Below are 18,895 nucleotides of genomic sequence, written 5' to 3' on the forward strand. Positions count from 1 at the left end.
TCTAAAGCGCAGGCTCAGTAGTTGTAGTGCACGGGCTTAGTTGCTCCGTGGCATGTGGGATCTTCCCTGACCAGGGATCGAACTCATGTCCCCTGCATTAGCAGGTGGATTCTTAACCGCTGTGCTACCAGGGAAGTCCCTGGTGACCAGTTCTTAAAGGTGGGTTGTTTTCTAGAGAGAATTCTAATGGTATTAACCACTAACATACAGGTTGAGTGACATGATTGCACTAAATGCGTTTAGGTCATGAAACAAGTGAAGTTTTTAAAGTGACTTTGTAAAAGGATTAAGAGAAGGGAATAATCTTTATCAAATTTCTTTGTATAAAAGCATTCTGTTGGTAGATTGTTTATATATTGATATGACTACACTTTCCTTCAATGTCTTTCTTATATGAAAACAATTGCTAACATTATAACAAGAAGAAAAGGTAATGCAACACGTGTTCAAGGTTGAGAAGGAAAAGTTAATAGTTTGATTAGACAACTTGACACAAGTAAGTTTTATTTGGTCAGAGTTACATGTAGCGTTCATTTAAGTTGTTTTTGTTTTAGAAATATATTTACTTAAGCCTACTCTTTTTTCATATGAGTAACATGGGGACCTTGTTAAAGGAAAGAATAGCATACTCCTGCTTTGACATAAATTATGTTAGTGAAACTCATTTGATTAAAACTCTCATACTACTGTAAAACAAAAGATTTGTACATTAAATAAAAAATTCAAAACCAGCAAAATTCAAACAACATCAATCCGTATGAAAATAATCTTAAAAATATTTTTCTGTTTTAAAATTAGTGTTCAACTGGATTTAATTGCTGTGGTACTGATTGTTTGCTTTTGATATTTGTATGTTTTTGTATCTTATGTGGTTAAGTTTCCTCTTCAAATTAGTGTGAAAACTTAATTAAAATACTGTTTATCCTTCCCTTGGCTGTATGCTTTTATTCACACATTAAAGTTGCCTCTTATGTCAAGATGAGCAAATTAAATTATTAACTGGCTGATTAAAAAGAAAAATATATTAACTGGCATCACTGTGATGGTGAGGGAAAGGGCAGACCCCTGACTTAGTAGTGTATACTTACAAGCCTCTTAATTTTGACCATTCAGTACAGGCTTGTTATTAGTATTTTTAGTTGGAGATAGTATACATTTTGAAGTATCTGACCTAGCAGTACTTTAATTTCCATTTTCTCCAGTAGTATAATATAGTGGTTAAGTGCATTGGTTTTGGAATCAGATAGGTCTGGGCCCTAATGTTAGGTCTTTTACTTATTAATTATTTAGACTTTGGGAAGATTACTTAATGTCTGAGTGAATTTTCTTGTCTGAAATGAGGAGGATCACTATACTAACACTAACGGAAAAAGCACTGTTAATATTAAATTGTCTACTGTGTCATATCCTTGGTCATGTCACAGGTTTTTAATACATGTTAGCTAATTATGTTCAAATCCAATAAGTGAGGGAGATTCTGGTAGATTTATTTAATAAAAGGCAAAAAAGAATGTCCTAAGTGATAGATTGAAAAATAAAAGTAAAAACTGATTGAATCAGAATGTATATATGTATGTATAAGGCAACTATATGGAGAGTATAGTTAAAGACAGAAAAGAAGATGAGGAATTGAGATGTCAGCTCTGACTTATGTCTGGCCAGCTTACTTTGTATCAATATTATATGTGGCAGTATTTTAATTCTAATCTTTCTTCAGAGGCTTGAGCCTTTCCCCTCCACCATTGGCTTTGGATTTAAAGGAACAAAACTAATTGTAACATTCAAAGATACTGGGAGAGCATGAAGTAACAAGATAATAAAAGGATATTTAAAGTCAGTTATTATCAGGTCACAGTTGTCTGTGAGGATAGAGGGAAATAATGATATGAAAATCCAAAACATTTGCCTTGAGGTATTTTGAAGGCAGTTTGAATAAGAGTAACTGTTTATATGAGCTTGATAATAAGCACATATGACTTAACAGAAGCAAGTCACCAAAGTCACTTACTTTCTAATTCTTGTTTATAAGTGTTAAAGTCTTTCATCAATATATAAATTTTCTCTTTAAAAAAATGAACGATTTGGGTCTTTTTCCTGTAGTTTACCAGTTGATAAAGTAAATGGAGAAAGTATAGGTGTCATCATTGGATACTGTTTGAATCCAACAGATTCAACACTTTTAACTCAGAAGGTTTGTGTGAGGAGAATTTGTAGAGATAATCTATGAATAGATGAGCCAGTTTATAAGTAATATAAATGAGGCAAATTTAAGTTACTAGTGCTGCCATCACCTTTTCCATTACTTATATGTGATTATTACCATCAAGAACTAACTTTCCCTTCCTCCCCTCCTCCCCCTCCCTCACCCCTCCCTGTCCCTCCAATACTCCCCCTGCCCCCATTCGTTCTTTTTGGCTTGTTTGTTCATGTATTGATATTTAACACATTCTTATTAATTCAAGCTCTCAGATAGGGTGTCTCCCGATCAAAAGCAGGGTCTCTGGAGTCCAAGTCCTCGATTTTGGTCAGTCAGTCTCATGATACCAGCAGTTCAATAACCAGCAGCTGCTGGTCTTGGAGAGTCTCTCTGGAGAGGCTGCAGCTCACCCTGGGGGCACACACACTTGGGAACACTCTACAACGTGAACACCACTGCTGGTGGCCGCCATTCTGGCCCATTAGACTAAGAGCACTTTTCTTGTTCTTAAACAGGCAGGTTTATGTAGTATGTTCAGCATAGTTATATAGGATATAGGTTAGTCTTTATTAAAGGTGTTTATTTCTTTTATAGTTTTTCTCATCTTCCATACTCTCTTGGATTTTAGGTTTAAATTTTAGGTTTAAAATTCTTGAAAAAGGACACCTTTAATTTGAAATACAATTGGAAGCCTAGTATAGTGGAGATTGTGTATGACTTCTGGACATTTTTTCTAGTATTTGGTTTAAAGAAAACATTTCACTGCAACTCTGAGACAGGAACTGTTTTTCATTTTACAGATGAGAGATAAACTAGTGAGGTTGGAGCAAGTATTAAAATTCTGTAAATCTGGCACAAAAACACATGGTCTTAACCTCTGTACTGCTTGACTGTGAATACTTCCTAAGCACATCAGCAAGCACTATGTCTGCTTCTCTTTCCTCCCAATCCCTATCATCATCTTTTAGGTACCTTTAGGTGTCTAGAAATCCTGTTTTAGGAAAGGTGAACTTTGTAGTCAGGAATTATATTGAGGCTTAAACAATGCCTGCTTGCTTATCTGTTCTCTTCTTCTGTCTTCTAGTTTTGATGAATGATGATTTACGTATAAAAATATTTTCTTTTTCTTCTTGTACCTTCAGCCTTCAATGTGGGATCATTTTACTTCTGCCTAAAGTATCAATACGTTGTTTAGGATTTACTTTAGTAAAGATCTTTTCTTGGTGATTGATTTTTGTCTGAAAAGATTTCATTTCTGTCTTCTGCCTTATATGGCACTTCCAAGTCCCAGTTCTACAATCTAGGATTCTACAGGGCAGATTAGCCCCCTCCTCAGCTGTTGGGTTCCTTTGTGCACACACTCTAAGCTGAAGTTTTTTCCTTTACTTCACTCTCTAGAAATATGTGTTGAGGTCATCCATTGCTGATGAACCTTCTCCTGTTCTTTTTTTTTTTTTTTTTAAATAAATTTATTTATTCATTTTTGGTTGCGTTGGGTCTTCGTTGCTGCGCACGGGCTTTCTCTAGTTGCGGCGAGCGGGGGCTACTCTTCGTTGCGGTGCACGGGCTTCTCATTGTGGTGGCTTCTCGTTGCAGAGCAGGAGCTCTAGGCGTGTGGGCTTCAGTAGTTGCGGCACATGGGATTAGTTGCTCCGAGGCATGTGGATCTTCCCGGAACAGGGATCAAACCCGTGTCCCCTGCATTGGCAGGTGGATTCTTAACCACTGCGCCACCAGGAAAGTCCCCTTCTCCTCTTTTTTACTGTTGTATTTGTTTTCCTCCCTTATAGTAATTTTAACATAAGGATCTAGAAGAGAAGGAAGATAAACTTGTGTGCTTAGTTCGTAATATTGGAATAGAAGTCTTCATCAGTCATGTTTGAACTTACTTAATTGTGCTGTACTGATAGAAACACCCCTTGCTTTAACACTTGAATTCCTCTGAGATCAGACCTTGCAAACACTTACTACCTTTTGCATTTCCCAGCATCAGTCAATCATTCTTCAGATTCCTGAGCTTCATTTAATTTAGATTTTGAGTACCAAACTGTTAAGATTTTCTCTTATATTTTAATTTAAAGAATTGCTAATTTCAAGAATTTTAGTTATGCTGTAACCATCTGTTTACCAGAAGTAATTGTAACTTAAATTGTTCAGCACTATTTCTAGTGTTCTTCATTGGCCTCTGTTTGAGATCATTATTCTTCATTTTCGTTTTGACTTTATTTTGTTAGTTTTTCAGAAAAACTATATATTGGTGATATAATTTGTGTCCTTATGTGCCTGAAAATATCTTTCTTAGCCTTAATATCTTGGGCCTTTGTAGGCAGCTGAGCAGTTGGAATGTTTGCCCTAGTAGATAAACTTTCAGTGTTTAACTTTCAGAAAGATGAATCTTTTCTCACTTTGCTTTAGGTTCTTGTTGTGTTTGTGTTTTTTTTTTGGCCGCACCACATGGCTTGCGGTATCTTAGTTCCCTGACCAGGGATTGAAGCTGGGCCCTGGCAGTGAAAGCGCAGAGTCCTAACCACTGGACTGCCAAGGAATTGCCAGGTCCTTGTTCTTTAATCCTTTAGCATTACAGTAAATGACATACCATATCAGGTCTATAGTTTGAAGAGTTCGGTTTCAGATGGACTTCGAGAGTCCCTCCATGTCCCTAGGAGTCCTTGTTTAGTTTAGTTTTTGAGATAATCCTGTAGGAAGTTTGGTTTGTTTGATGCAGGGCATCATCATATACATCTGTGCTACTCACCATCTCACAGAGTCATATCTTAAGCTAATTTTAATTTAGTTTTTCTGCGATTTCTTTCTTTGAGTTAATTCTTTTCTTCTAAACTCTCCAACTGTGAAACTGATGCTTTCAGAGTTTTTCTAAGGGAAGAAAGACATACGTCACTGCCATAATTGTGAATATGCTCACTGTAACATCTGTTTGATTACACATTGACTGATTAAACTCTAGGAGTAATTTTTCATATTTTAGCAACTGTGGGTGTACTGAGAAAAGCTTTCAGTTAGCAACTATTATTTCTAGTACTATCTTCAGAAGCCAGGACTGAGTTGGATCCCCTGCGACTTGCACAATGCCTTCAGTGTAGTTTTGATGGCCAGTAAATATTTGAATGAATTGGTATTATGAAAACAATTCCCCTCTTCATTAGTCATAACTTAAGTAGGAATTTAGAAATAGAGGGACTGTAGTTTCTTTCTAATTAGTAATAACTTTATGAGTGAGATAAAAAGAATGAAGGAATTAGGAAAATTCTCTTTTCAAAATGGAGAAGAGGAAAATATATATTTTATATTTTAAGTTTTAAGAGCCATTAGGATGAAATTTGTAATTTAAAAAAATTAATGAAAAGTATGCTAGAATGTAGTTAATTTTGACTGGGTCATAGTTAACCATTCTAGGAACCTATCTAGTAGCTTAATTCGTCTTTGTTACTTGACATTGCTCAATTCTTGCTATCACTTGTTTGATTGTTTTAGCTTCATTTCTCAAGCAGGAATATAGTTCATACTTAGCTTAATTATTTTACTCAGGAAGCAGCTGTTGTTTTAAAATATAATCAAGTTTGGAATATACGATTCTTTGGTGGTTTAATTTTATGCTAAAATTTAAACTGTGTAACTATTGCTCGTGCTTTATTTATGCAGAATATCCCCCGAATCCTAAATCTAGAACTCAAAGGATGCTGGTCATTAAGAAAGGTAATACAAAAGACTTACAGCTATCTGGATTCCCAGTAGTAGGAAATCTTCAGTCACAGCCAGTTAAGAATGGGACTGGTCCAAGTGTTTATAAAGGCTTAGTCCCTAAGCCTGCCGCTCCACCTACAAAAGTAAGTTCTAAGTTGTTAAACACGCAAGTTTTAAGTTGATATCAACTGAATTACTTTGACAGAAAAAATGTTAAAAATTTCACATCGAAGTGTGGGGGTATTGGTGGACTGCTGATTTCTAAGTGGAAAGTGTTGTTGGCCCACTGTGTGTCATTGATTTTAATTGTCTTGTAAGCGGCTTGTGTGTTTGTCCATGTATGTTTTCTTATTTTAGTAGTCAGTAGTAAATGAAATCTATAAATACTTGTTTTGCAAGATGTATCTGTGATATATTTGCTTAATAATAATGTATAAAATACTCTGTCCTTCGTGTTCAGTTTTAGGTTTTTGAAACTCGGTCACTTGTGTTTTCTTGGTATTAGGCAAAAGAAACCTAACTTAAGGTTTATAAAACTTTGAAAAAACATCAATGTAGTTAGATGTTTTAGCTGAATACCAGGTTTTGATTTTATTTGTAAAAAAAGATGGACGAGAACCATGTAGAAATGATTAAGGTATAATACAAAAATAATTGTTTTTATGAGCCACATTTAGTCATCTTTATGTGTTCAGTTTGTTTTCTCTCTCTTCTATATACTGTTTTAGATACAAATTAACGTTTGTGTGTTTTTCTTTAGCCTACACAGTGGAAAAGCCAAACTAAAGAAAATAAAGTTGGGACTTCTTTCCCTCATGAGTCTACATATGGTGTCGGAAACTTTAATACTTTTAAATCAACTGCCAAGAATTTTAGTCCATCAACAACTTCAGTGAAAGAGGTATGGCACTTAAAATTACTCCTGAGGAGCGAAATGTGTCTTAATCATGGTAATTTAATTAACAGTGAACAAAAGGCATAGATGCATTAAATGAATGCATTAAAATGAGATATTTTAGTTCTTTCAGAAAACTTGATTCAGATACTTCCCTCCGTTTGCTGGCTTTTTTTGCAGTTTAAGTAGGGATAATTTTTAAAATTTCTAACAAAATTCCAAATATCCTAAAATGTAGAGAAAATCATAGAGTGAAACACCCATATACTTATCAACCAGAAAGAGTAATTTTTAAGAGAAGAATTGTGAAAATGGGTATTTTGACTTTTGCCACAGAGTTATGCTATGCTGTCTGATTGAACCTTGACTAAAAATAAGGATTTTTATTATATAATCTTCTTTTGGGGATGATGGACACTAAGAGAGGGCAGAGAGGAGGAAGAAGAGGGAAAGGTGCATATTATTATTTTACTGACCTTGAAGTAGCTTATGTATTTCTTTCTCATTTGGCCAGCTTTCTGAAACTCCTAGATCAGGGACTTCCCTGAACAGTTCAGGGTCAAAAGACACTTGTGACTGAAACTTCTAGATCAGGGACTTCCCTGACCAGTTCAGGGTCAAAAGACACTTGTGACTGAGATTGTGACTGTATTGTTATAACTGAGATTGGTCTGGGTACTATAGTGGAACATTATAACCCCTCATATGCTAGTTCTCAATCATAGAATTTTAGAGCTGTGATGGAAGGACCAGCATTCTCAGCTGGTTGGTTGTGGCTTAAATTCATTATAGTCTGCAGACTTTATTGCCAACAGTTAAGCATTTTGGTTTATTCCCATGGCTTAAAATACCTGTGACAGAATTCTAACGTTCTCTTTTCTTTTGTACTCCACTGTCAAAATATCAAAAACAAAAAGGACTCCATTACGTGTTCTGTTACTGTCCCCTCCTGCTCTTCCACAAAAATTTTCCCTCGTAAAACCCTATCTGTGTACCTGTGTGTAAAGAATTATAATAGTTCGTATGGGAAGCTGTTACTAGAACCTTAGAACTCTGTGGAACACAATTTTAAAAACTGCTTTTTTTTTGAATTATAGAAATGTTTAAGCAATTTCAGGATTCATTTTATAAAATAGTATTTAAAGTCCTAATTTAGAATCATAGTTCTTGGTATTATCAGACCTTAATTGTTTCTGGGATAAAATTTTTATGTTTACTCATTCAGTGGGATAGATAAAAATGGCAGTCATAGTGGAAAACAGGTTTAAAATAGAATTTAAAATCAATTTTGTATTGGGAAGAAGGTGAAATAGACAGTCATGGTAGTTGTGAACTTTATATTGATGTTAGTTCTCTGTCTACATTTATCAACATTTTTGATTTCTTTTCTTAGTGTAATCGCTCAAATTCCTCTTCACCTGTTGACAAACTTAATCAGCAGCCTCGTCTAACCAAACTGACACGTATGCGCACTGATAAGAAGAGTGAATTTTTGAAAGCATTGAAAAGGGACAGAGTAGAAGAGGAACATGAAGATGAAAGCCATGCGGGCTCAGAAAAGGTAGTTGAACTTGCAGTGTAATTCTTGGTTTGACATTAGCATGTCATTGGAATAGGTGGGCCAATATTATTTATTTAGGACCTTTGAATATTTTCATATTTCTGAAAGCAAGGCTAGCTAGCTATTTGCATAAATAATGAATTCATTTCTAAAATAGATTTTTCTTACTCTGTAGTTCCTGTGCAAAAATGAAATTTATAAAAATTCCTGTTGATGTTTGTGTTTTTGGTTTTCCCCATCTTGCCTACCTTTATTTATCCTTTTAGTTTTGTCTTTATTGAATAGATGTGAATACATAGAGTCAGAAAGCTGTTGGTACCGTTCACAACTTAGTTTTACATCTTATGAAACTGTCTCCTAAATGATTATATAAGCATTACAGTTGTTTTATCAATGAAAATCTAACCAGGATCTATTAAAGTTTTTTTTTTAAACAATTCTATTGTCTAACTCATTTTTTTTAACTCTTCAAAAATCAGGATGACGACTCATTTAATTTGCATAACAGCAACAGTACTCACCAAGAAAGGGATATAAACCGAAACTTTGATGAAAATGAAATTCCACAAGAGAATGGCAATGCCTCGGTAATTTCCCAACAGATCATTCGGTCTTCAACCTTCCCACAAACTGATGTTCTTTCTAGTTCACTGGAAGCAGAACACAGGTTAGTATTTTTACTTTTGTCTCTGCCCAGAATTTTGATTTTATTATAGAAAATTGATTTATTTTTTAACACCTTCATTGAGATATAATTTATATACTATAAATTTTTTACTCAATTCACTAATTTTTGGTGTATCTGAAGTTGTGTAATTGTCACCACAGTCTAATTTTGGAACATTTCTTTCACTCCAGAAAGAAACCCCGTGTTCATTTACAGTTACTCCTCATTGTTACTCATTGTCCTTAGGTAACCACCAGTCTGCTTTCAGTAATACTTTATCAAGGTTCATCCATGTTGTAGCATGTGTTTCTCTGAAAATTGAGTGATATTTCTTTTCCATGGCTTCAAATTTTATGTAATTTTTTTTTTTTTTTTTTGGTTGCGGGATCTCAGTTCCCAAACCAGGGATCAAACCTGGGCCACGGTAGTGAAAGCCTGAATCCTAACCATTAGGCCACCAGGGAACTCCCTGTAAACTTTCTGATTCTTAAGTTACATACATATTTAAGTACTCATATTGCTTGATTTAACAACTTAGGCATCAGTGATACAGTTCTCAAGGATGACAATTTTTTTGTTAAAAAATATAAAATATGAAATAGGCACATATATTACTATTATTATCAAGTTTCAGTATGTCATCAAGGTATTGAGGATAGCTTCAACATCAGAGGGGTAGTTGTTAACCTTGTCTAAGCACCATATGAATTAATAGAAATGAGTGCCAGAGAAATTCAATGGAGTTTGGGGGTAGATAGCGTATGGCTTGAGTACCAGTCAGAGTTTTAATTGGGACCTAAATTAAATCTTAAAGGGTGAGACAGTACGGGCAAGGGTACTGGGTAGTCATTTTGGAATACAAAGGGGCATGAAAGGATATTTAGAGTTGAATACATACCTAGTTTGTTTTAGGGTTAGTGAATAGAATATCTTGACAGGAGTGTGGAGTCCTTAATGGAATTAGAGATAAATTGAAAAGGCAGGGCCTTAGAGATCTATTCAAGCTCTTTCAATGCTTCAGATGAAGAAATAGGGAAGTGAACAAATTAGCCTGTGTCTTATACCTGGTTTGTGGAGAGTAGGATTTGTGACCCAGGTCTTCTACTTCTAGTCCTGTGCTTTTTCTAGTGTAAGGAATTTGAATTTGTGGTCATGGTGTTAAGGTTAAGGAGTTTGTTCTTTAGGAAGTGGGAAGCCATTGAAAATATTTAGTGGAGGGTGGTAATTGTGAAAATGGTACCAGGGTGATTTGGTAATAATTTGAAAGAGAATGGGAAGAAATGCTAATGAAAAGGCAAAGTGCAGATCACTGTTGTGGTGTATTCCTAATTGTGGGGAATAGAGAAATACAGAGTATTTGTTTTGAAAGCTATTCTAGAAACAGTTAACAGTTACAGCCCTTGGAGGGAAGTGGAAAGAGGAGAGAATGGACAGTTAGGAGTACTTGTTTTTCATAACATTTGAAATAATTTGTTCCATCTGTATTATTATTTAGTTATGATTCAGTTTTTAAAAGTGAAACAAGTAAAAGTAAGGATCTAGTGAAAGGTGTGAGATTGTTTTTACCAGCCTAGATCTGTAGACTCTGGACTGGGTGGCATTGAGAATGGAAGTGCCATTCCACAGGGAGGCCATCTAGGTTACAGTGAAGACAAAGCATTAAATGATGAAAAGAAATGTGAGAAATAGTAATTAACAGTGATGGTGACTGTGACATTTTAGTCCAGAGGCAGCAGAGTTTGGTGCAATGTATACTAACTTAGGAGGCAAAAAACCAGAATTCTCCTCCTTTCTTTGCTGTCAAGTAGGCAAATTGTTTTTACTTAAGTGATCCTGGTTCTTCATCTGTAAAATATGGGTATAGTGTTACATTTTATTTCCAGTCTCTGAGCACTGTTATTTTATGAGATTGTTTGAAAATGTGTAAAGGCTACAAAGTAGCCAATATGTGACAGGTTCAATTTGAAAGATGAGTTAGGTGTAAAAAGGAGTATGCTTGGGGCTTCCCTCGTGGCGCAGTGGTTGAGAATCTGCCTGCCAATGGGGACACAGGTTTGAGCCCTGGTCTGGGATGATCCCACATGCCGCGGAGCAACTAGGCCTGTGAGCCGCAATTACTGAGCCTGCGCATCTGGAGCCTGTGCTCGGCAACAAGAGAGGCTGCGATAATGAGAGGCCCATGCACCGCGATGAAGAGTGGCCCCCACTTGCCGCAACTAGAGAAAGCCCTTGCCCAGAAACGAAGACCCAACACAGCCATACGTACATATATACATACATACACACACAAAAACCAACCAACCAATCAACCAAAGTTTAAAAAAAAAAAAAAGGAGTATGCTTAAGGGATGTTATTATGGAATCTTAAAATAAAAATGGTTCTGAAGAACCTAGGGGCAGGACAGGAATAAAGACGCAGACATAGAGGATGGATTTGAGGATACGGGGAGGGAGAAGGGTAAGCTGGGATGAAGTGAGAGAGTGGCACGGACATATATACACTACCAAATGTAAAATAGATAGCTAGTGGGAAGCAACCGCATAGCACAGGGAGACCAGCTTCGTGCTTTGTGACCACCTAGAGGGGTGGGATAGGGTGGGTGGGAGGGAGACGCAAGAGGGAGGGGATTTGGTGATATATGTATACATACAGCTGATTCACTTTGTTATACAGCAGAAGCTAACACAACAATGTAAAGCAATTATACTCCAATAAAGATGTTTTAAAAAAAAAACACAGTATAATCAGACTAGTACAAGATATGTGGCCATATAAGAAACAGAAGCTTTAAAGGCTCTAAGTCAGATGCAGCAGTCATGGCTACAGTATTCTTGTTTGCCCAACTAGAGAAAGTGGTTGATTCCCTGTTAATCCTTTTTTTTTTTCAGTTGAAGTATAGTTGATTTGCAATGTGTTAGTTTTTGGTGTACAGCAAACTGATGCAGATTCTTTTTCATTACAGTTTATTACAGGATACTGAATATAGTTCCCTGTGCTATACAGTAGGACCTTATTGTTTATGTATTTTTTTTTTTTAATTAATTTTTGCCTACATTGGGTCTTTGTTGCTGCATGCAGGCTTTTCTCTAGTTGCGGCGAGTGGGGGCTGCTCTTCATTGCAGTGCGTGGGCTTCTCATTGTGGTGGCTTCTCTTGTTGCGGAGCACGGGCTCTAGGCGCATGGTCTTCAGTAGTTGTGGCACGTGGGCTCAGTAGTTGTGGTGCACCGGCTTAGTTGCTCTGCGCCGTGTGGGATCTCCCCAGACCAGGGCTCGAACCCGTGTCCCCTGCAATTGGCAGGCGGATTCTTAACCACTGCGCCACCAGGGAAGTCCGTCTTCACAAAACTTTTAATATTTTGAGCAAAGAACTGTTCCAGGTACCTTTTACAGTCTTCCAGGGAGTTGAAATTTTTTCTGTTAAGAGAATTTTGTAAAGACCAAAATAAATGGAAATCTGAAGCTGCAGTGTCTGGTGAATACGGCTGATGAATCAGAACTTCCCAGCCAAGCTGTAACAGATTTTGCCTGGTCAGCAAAGAAACACGTGGTCTTACGTTATCCTGATGGAAGATTATGCATTTTCTGTTGACTAATTCTGGATGCTTTTCGTCGAGTGCTGCTTTCAGTTGGTCTAATTGGGTGCAGTACTTGTTGGAATTAATCGTTTGGTTTTTCGGAAGGAGCTCATAATAGAGGATGCCCTTCCAATCCCACCATATACACAACATCACCTTCTTTGGATGAAGACTGGCGTTTGGTGTGGTTGGTGGTGGTTCATTTTGCTTGTCCGATCTCTTCCGTTACACATTGCTGTACAGTATCTACTTTTCATCGCCCGTCACAACTTGTTTTAAAAACGGAATGTTTTCGTTATGTTAGTTAAGTAGAGAATCGCATGTGGAAATATGGTCAAGAGGGTTTTTTTTCTTCCGTTTAACTTATGTGGAACCCAAACATCAAAGTGAGTAACATAACCATGCTGGTGCAAATGACTTCCAGCGCTTGATTTAGATATTTTGAGTATGTTGGCTATCTCCCGCATGGTATAACGTTGATTGTTCTCAATTAATGTCTCGATTTGATCGCTATCGACTTCAACTGGTCTACCTCACCACGGAGCATCGTCCAGCGAGAAATCTCCAGCACGACACTTCGCAAACCTCTTTTGACACGTTCGATCAGTCACAGCACCTTCTCCATACACTGCACAAATCTTTTTGTGCTTTTCAGTTGCATTTTTATCTTCCTTGAAATAATACAGCATAATACGCCAAACATGTTCTTTGTTCCATCTTCACTGTTAAAATGGCTACACAAAAATTCACCAGTTTTGATAAGCTTTTTTAAAAATGCATGCTGAATATGACAGCTGTTACAATACAGTCTAACAAAATTGTTTCAAATGAAGTTAAAGACAACTAAGCGCTACTAGAGCCATCTTACAGAAAAAACCGAACGAACCTTTTGGCCAACCCAATAAAATGGATCATGTTTTCTTGCTCACAGTGTAAAAGGAATTATCTTACTTGGGTTAAGTTCTAAATTAAATTTATTCTTTCCCCCCTTTCCAGATTGTTAAAGGAGATGGGCTGGCAAGAAGACAGTGAAAATGATGAAACATGTGCTCCCTTAACTGAGGATGAAATGAGAGAATTCCAGGTTATTAGTGAACAGGTAAGAAGAGCTGAATCATATAAATTCACTTTAAAAATTGCCCTTCCTTAATCAGAACAACATATAACTAAGCATTTTTGGGGGGTGGGGAGAAAGTTTTACAGTTTTATTTAGGAATTTGTTAAACATCACACTGTAGGTCAGATTTGCCTTTGTTTTAAATAGGTCTGCAATGCTGACTTGTTTAAATCCATGGATCTGCAGTGCTTAGGAATTAGTGTAAAGAATATGATTTGTCACTTTTCAGGTATTTAAAAAATGACTTGGGGATACGAAGTAGAAAACAACAGTAGCTTTGCCAAATGTAGCTTCATTTTTTTATCCTTTTCTTGGCATAGGAATATTTTATATTCTAGAACATCTTTTTTTTAATGTCTTCATAGTTGCCGTTTTGAAAGAGTATTCCTTAGAAAATGTACAATAGAGTGTCAGGGAGTTGAGATTTTTCTTTTTCAAATCCATTATAGTTTTTTAAAATAGTTCTGGTCATGCAGAAGTGATTTTCTATATGGAGATATTATAATTTATATTATAATCTTCAAAACACTTCTTAAATGTTTTGAATGAAATCTTTGAGGAAATAGTTACGTTTACTTCATAGTAAAATAGACTTCATCGTCCTAATTAAAAATTTGTGGCAAAATACGCATAACATAAAATTTACGATTTCAACCGTTTTTAAGTGTACAGTTTTGTGGCATTAGGTACATTGACATTGTTATGCAGCCATTACCACCACTCACCACCAGAGCTCTTTTCATTTTGTAAAACTGAAACTCTGTACCCATTAAACCATAACTTCATTCTCTGCTCCCCCAACCCTGGGAAACCACCACTCTACTTTCTGTCTCTGTGAATTTGTCTGGGTACCTCATGTAAGTGGGATCACGCAGTATTTGTCCTTTTGTGACTGGCTTATTTCACTTAGCAGAATGTCTTTGAGATTCATCCATGTTGAAGCACGGGTCAATCAGAATATCCTTTTTTTAAGACACAATAATCCATTATATGTGTATGTACCACATTTTGTTTATCCATTCATTCATTGATGGACACTTGGATTGCTTCCACCTTTGGCTGTTGTAAATAATGCTGCTGTGAACATGGGTGTATAGGTATCTGTATCTATCTATATCTTTCTATCTATAGATAGATACCTGTACACCCATGTTCACAGCAGCATTTATATCTATAGATAGATAGATAGTGTATAGATAGCTGTAGACTCTATCGATATCTGTAGAGTCCCTGTTTTTAATTCTTTCAGGTATTTACCCAGAAGTAGAATTGCTGCATCATATGGTTATCTATTATTAACTTTTTGAGAAGCTGACCTACTGTTTTTCTGTAGTAGCCACACCATTTTACATTCCCACCAGTGGTGCTCTCTTCCCTCTCATTTTTTGTATTTTTCTCCCAACACCATTTGTTGAAAAAGACTGTGCTTTCTGTATTGAATGCTCTTGGCACCCTTGTTAAAAATCATTTGTATATGCAAGGGTTTGTTTCTGGGCTTGCTATTCATTGGTCTTCAGTTCTGTTTTTGTGGGGGTTTTTTTCCCTATAAGTTTATTTACTTATTTTTAATTTTGGCTGTGTTGGGTCTTCGTTGCTGTGCACAGGCTTTCTCTAGTTGTAGTGAGCAGGGCTGCTCTTCGTTGTGGTGCATGGGCTTCTCATTGCGATGGCTTCTCTTGTGGAGCAAGAGAAGGTTCTAGGTGTGCGGGCTTCAGTAGTTGCAGCACGTGGGCTCAGTAGTTGTGGCTCACTGGCTGTGGAGTGCAGGCTCAGTAGTTGTGGCAGATGGGTTTAGTTGCTCCATGGCATGTGGGATCTTCCCTGACCAGGGCTCGAACCCGTGTCCCCTGCATTGGCAGGCAGATTCTCAACCACTGCGCCACCAGGGAAGTCCCTTCAGTTCTGTTTTTATGCCAGTGCCACATTGTGTGGATTGCTGCAGCTCTGTAATACGTTTTGTTTTTTTGTTTGTTTGTTTGTTTTTTAAAAAAGGATGGAGGAGGCTGTGTTTAGTGTTGAGTTCAGCTAAATTCAGGACCCTGGGAAAGCCAGGACCTTTTTCTTTTCTTTTTTTTTTTTTTAAATAAATTTATTTATTTTTGCCTGCATTGGGTCTTTGTTGCTGTGCGTGGGCTTTCTCTAGTTGTGGCTAGAGGGGGCTACTCTTTGTTGGGGTGAGCTGGCTTCTCATTGCGGTGGCTTCTTTTGCTGTGGAGCACGGGCTCTAGGTGCGCTGGCTTCAGTAGTTGTGGTGCGTGGGTTCAGCAGTTGTGGCTCGCAGGCTCTAGAGCACAGTCTCAGTAGTTGTGGCGCATGGGCTTAGTTGCTCTGCGGCATGTGGGATCTTCCCAGACCAGGGCTCGAACCCGTGCCCCCTGCATTGGCAGGTGGATTCTTAACCTCTGTGCCACCAGGGAAGTTCTGTAATATGTTTTGAAATCAGCAAGTATGAAACTTCCAACTTTGCTCTTCTTTTCAAAAGACTGTTTTGGCTATTCTGGAATCCCTTGAGCTTTTATAGGAGTTTTAGGATGGGTTTTTCTGTTTCTGCAAAAAAATACCTGTGAGATTTTGATAGGGATTACATTGAATCTGTAGATTGTGGTAATATTTGCATCTTAACAATGCTAAGACTTCTAATCCGTGAGTATGGGATGTTTGTTAATGTTTTTTTAAAATTTCTTTCAGCAGTGTTTTGTAGTTGTCAGTGTAGAAGTCTTTTGCCTCCTTTGTTAAGTTCATTCCTTATACTTAGGGATAAGTATTTTTTCTTTTATAAGTAGAATTGTTTTCTTTTTTTTTATTTTTTTAAATTTATTTTTGGCTGTGTTGGGCCCTCGTTTCTGTGCGAGGGCTTTCTCTAGTTGTGGCAAGTGGGGGCCGCTCTTCATCGCGGTGTGCGGGCCTCTCACTATCGCGGCCTCTCTTGTTGTGGAGCACAGGCTCCAGACGCGCAGGCTCAGTAGTTGTGGTTCACGGGCCTAGTTGCTCCACGGCATGTGGGATCTTCCCAGACCAGGGCTTGAACCCGTGTCCCCTGCATTGGCAGGCAGATTCTCAACCACTGCGCCACCAGGGAAGCCCTTGTTTTCTTTTTTTAAGAATTGTTTTCTTAATTTACTTTTTGGATTGTTCATTGTTATAGAAATGCAGCTGATTTTTATGTATTGGTTTTATGTCCTGCAACTTTGCTATGTGTGTTAGTTCTCACAGGTTTTTAAATAGAATTTTTAGGCTTTTTACATATAAGATCATGTTGTCTGTAAACAGATAATTTTACTTCTTTTCCACTTTCATATTTCTTCCTTCCCAGTTAATGTAAATTTTTTATTTGGAAGTTAGTGAACCATGTTATTTTTCACAAGCTGATTATGGGTAATACTTCTGAAGGATTTTTTTTGTTATGTTTATTATATTGTCCAATTTACAAACAAAAAATTCACGTTAGGTGTACAGTTGGGTGAGTTTTGACAAATGTATATAGCTGTATGACTGTGATCCCCAAAAGTTCCTCATTGTCCCTCTTTGCATTTAGTTCTTTCACTCCCAGCTCCAGCCCCTGGCAGACACTGATTATTTGCTTTCTGTCCCTATAGTTTTGCCTTTCCACAATTTGTTTTTCCTGAATACCTTTTTTTTTTACATTAATTTTTATTGGAGTATAGTTGATTTACAATGTTGTGTTAGTTTCTGCTGTACAGCAAAGTGAATCAGCTATACATACACATATATCCACTCTTTTTTAGATTCTTTTCCCATATAGGTCATTACAGAATATTGAGAAGAGTTCCCTGTGCTATACAGTAGGTCATTATTAGTTATCTATTTTATATATAGTAGTGTGTATATGTCAGTCCCAATCTCCCAAGTTACACAGTGTTTTACTAATTGAACCATATATTGTTATAGTCCTGGATCTGGTTGCTTTCATGCTTTTGAAACTCACCCATGTTTGGTGAGTAGTGGTCCATTGTGTGGGTTTGCCATTTTGTGTATCTCTTTGAAGGATTTGTTTTGAATCTGAAGAAAGGCATCAAGAAAAACAACTTCGTATCATTGCCATATGGTAGTAGTCAAGGAAAACATAATATTGCCTGACCAAGATAATTGGCTTTAAAACCCTGTTATGACTGGGGCAGGTAGATAAAACCCTATTGATAATAAAATAATTAACTGATATAAAAAATTTGTGCATACTGTGGGTTGGAGAGCAATGGCCTGTAAGTATAATGTCCATTTTTTAAAAAACTAAAGATAAAGACATGGGTATATTTATGTTAATGATGACATGTCATTTGACATTTAGATGCCTAAAAAACCATTAGGGCCTGATGCTGTTTATAAAAGTATTCATATTGTATCTGGTAACAGTTGAGAATCTGAGTTTAAACTCCTTCTCTTCAAATTCTGCAAACATTTATCAAGTGTTCACTATGCCCAAGATTTTAAAGTTTATAGAGATGAGCTCCTTCATAGTGCTGCAGTTCAGTGAAGATAGGTAGACTCCCATATAAAGCAGAATGTGGTAGCAGTTTTCAAAATATTTAAGGTGAGGACAGGAGAGAGAGTGTCATGCAAATTCATGAAATGTTTCTTGAGGTCCTATTCTAGAGTGCTGGGAAAACAAAAATATTTTTGCCCACGTAGAATTTACATTAATTAATCTAGAGGTCAACACTAGTTGCAGTGATCTGGAAGAGCATAATTGAGTTGGGTTTGAATTGGCCTTTGTCAGGTAAGATGAGGGAATGACATTCCTGGTGTAGGGAGTGAACAAAGGGAACAGTAAGAGTTCAGGGTATGCTGGGGTTCATAGTGGCTGGAGCATGGGGTAGAAAGATTTTAATGAAAGATCTTGATATCAGTAATAAGTAGGGTGAGTCTAAGTCCTAGTTTGCCTTGGAGAGTCCCAGTTTATGCATGTTAATCCCACTGTATTTATTAATGGCACATGTTTACTCATTCTCAAAAGTGCCCTAGTTTGATAAATTAACGTGGCCTCCGTAATTGTGAGTAACGTCATGTGAACTCTTAATGCCCTCTAGGAAATTGTGCTAAGCGCATTTTTGTAGTATTTGTATGAAGTAGGTAATACCATTAGTCCTGCTGTGTAGATGACAAAACTTAAGTAGGCTCATAGTGGTTGGGTAACTTTCTCTAGGTCCGTACAGTGTATCAT

General features: G+C 36.9%; 1 protein-coding gene across 6 annotated transcripts in view; it reads left to right on the forward strand.

Moving 5' to 3' along the window:
• GPBP1 (GC-rich promoter binding protein 1) overlaps positions 1-18,895 on the forward strand; it is a 72,486-nt gene that overhangs the window by 50,739 nt on the left and 2,852 nt on the right. For all 6 annotated transcript variants that reach the window (XM_059916402.1, XM_059916401.1, XM_059916405.1 and 3 more), the window contains 5 exons: positions 5,858-6,042; positions 6,660-6,800; positions 8,188-8,355; positions 8,835-9,022; positions 13,596-13,698. In XM_059916402.1, the coding sequence (XP_059772385.1) occupies positions 5,858-6,042; positions 6,660-6,800; positions 8,188-8,355; positions 8,835-9,022; positions 13,596-13,698 (785 nt within the window). The remainder of the gene's footprint in view (positions 1-5,857; positions 6,043-6,659; positions 6,801-8,187; positions 8,356-8,834; positions 9,023-13,595; positions 13,699-18,895) is intronic.

The sequence above is a fragment of the Balaenoptera ricei genome, chromosome 3 (genome assembly GCF_028023285.1).
Source record: "Balaenoptera ricei isolate mBalRic1 chromosome 3, mBalRic1.hap2, whole genome shotgun sequence".
NCBI classification, from domain to species: Eukaryota; Metazoa; Chordata; class Mammalia; order Artiodactyla; family Balaenopteridae; genus Balaenoptera; species Balaenoptera ricei.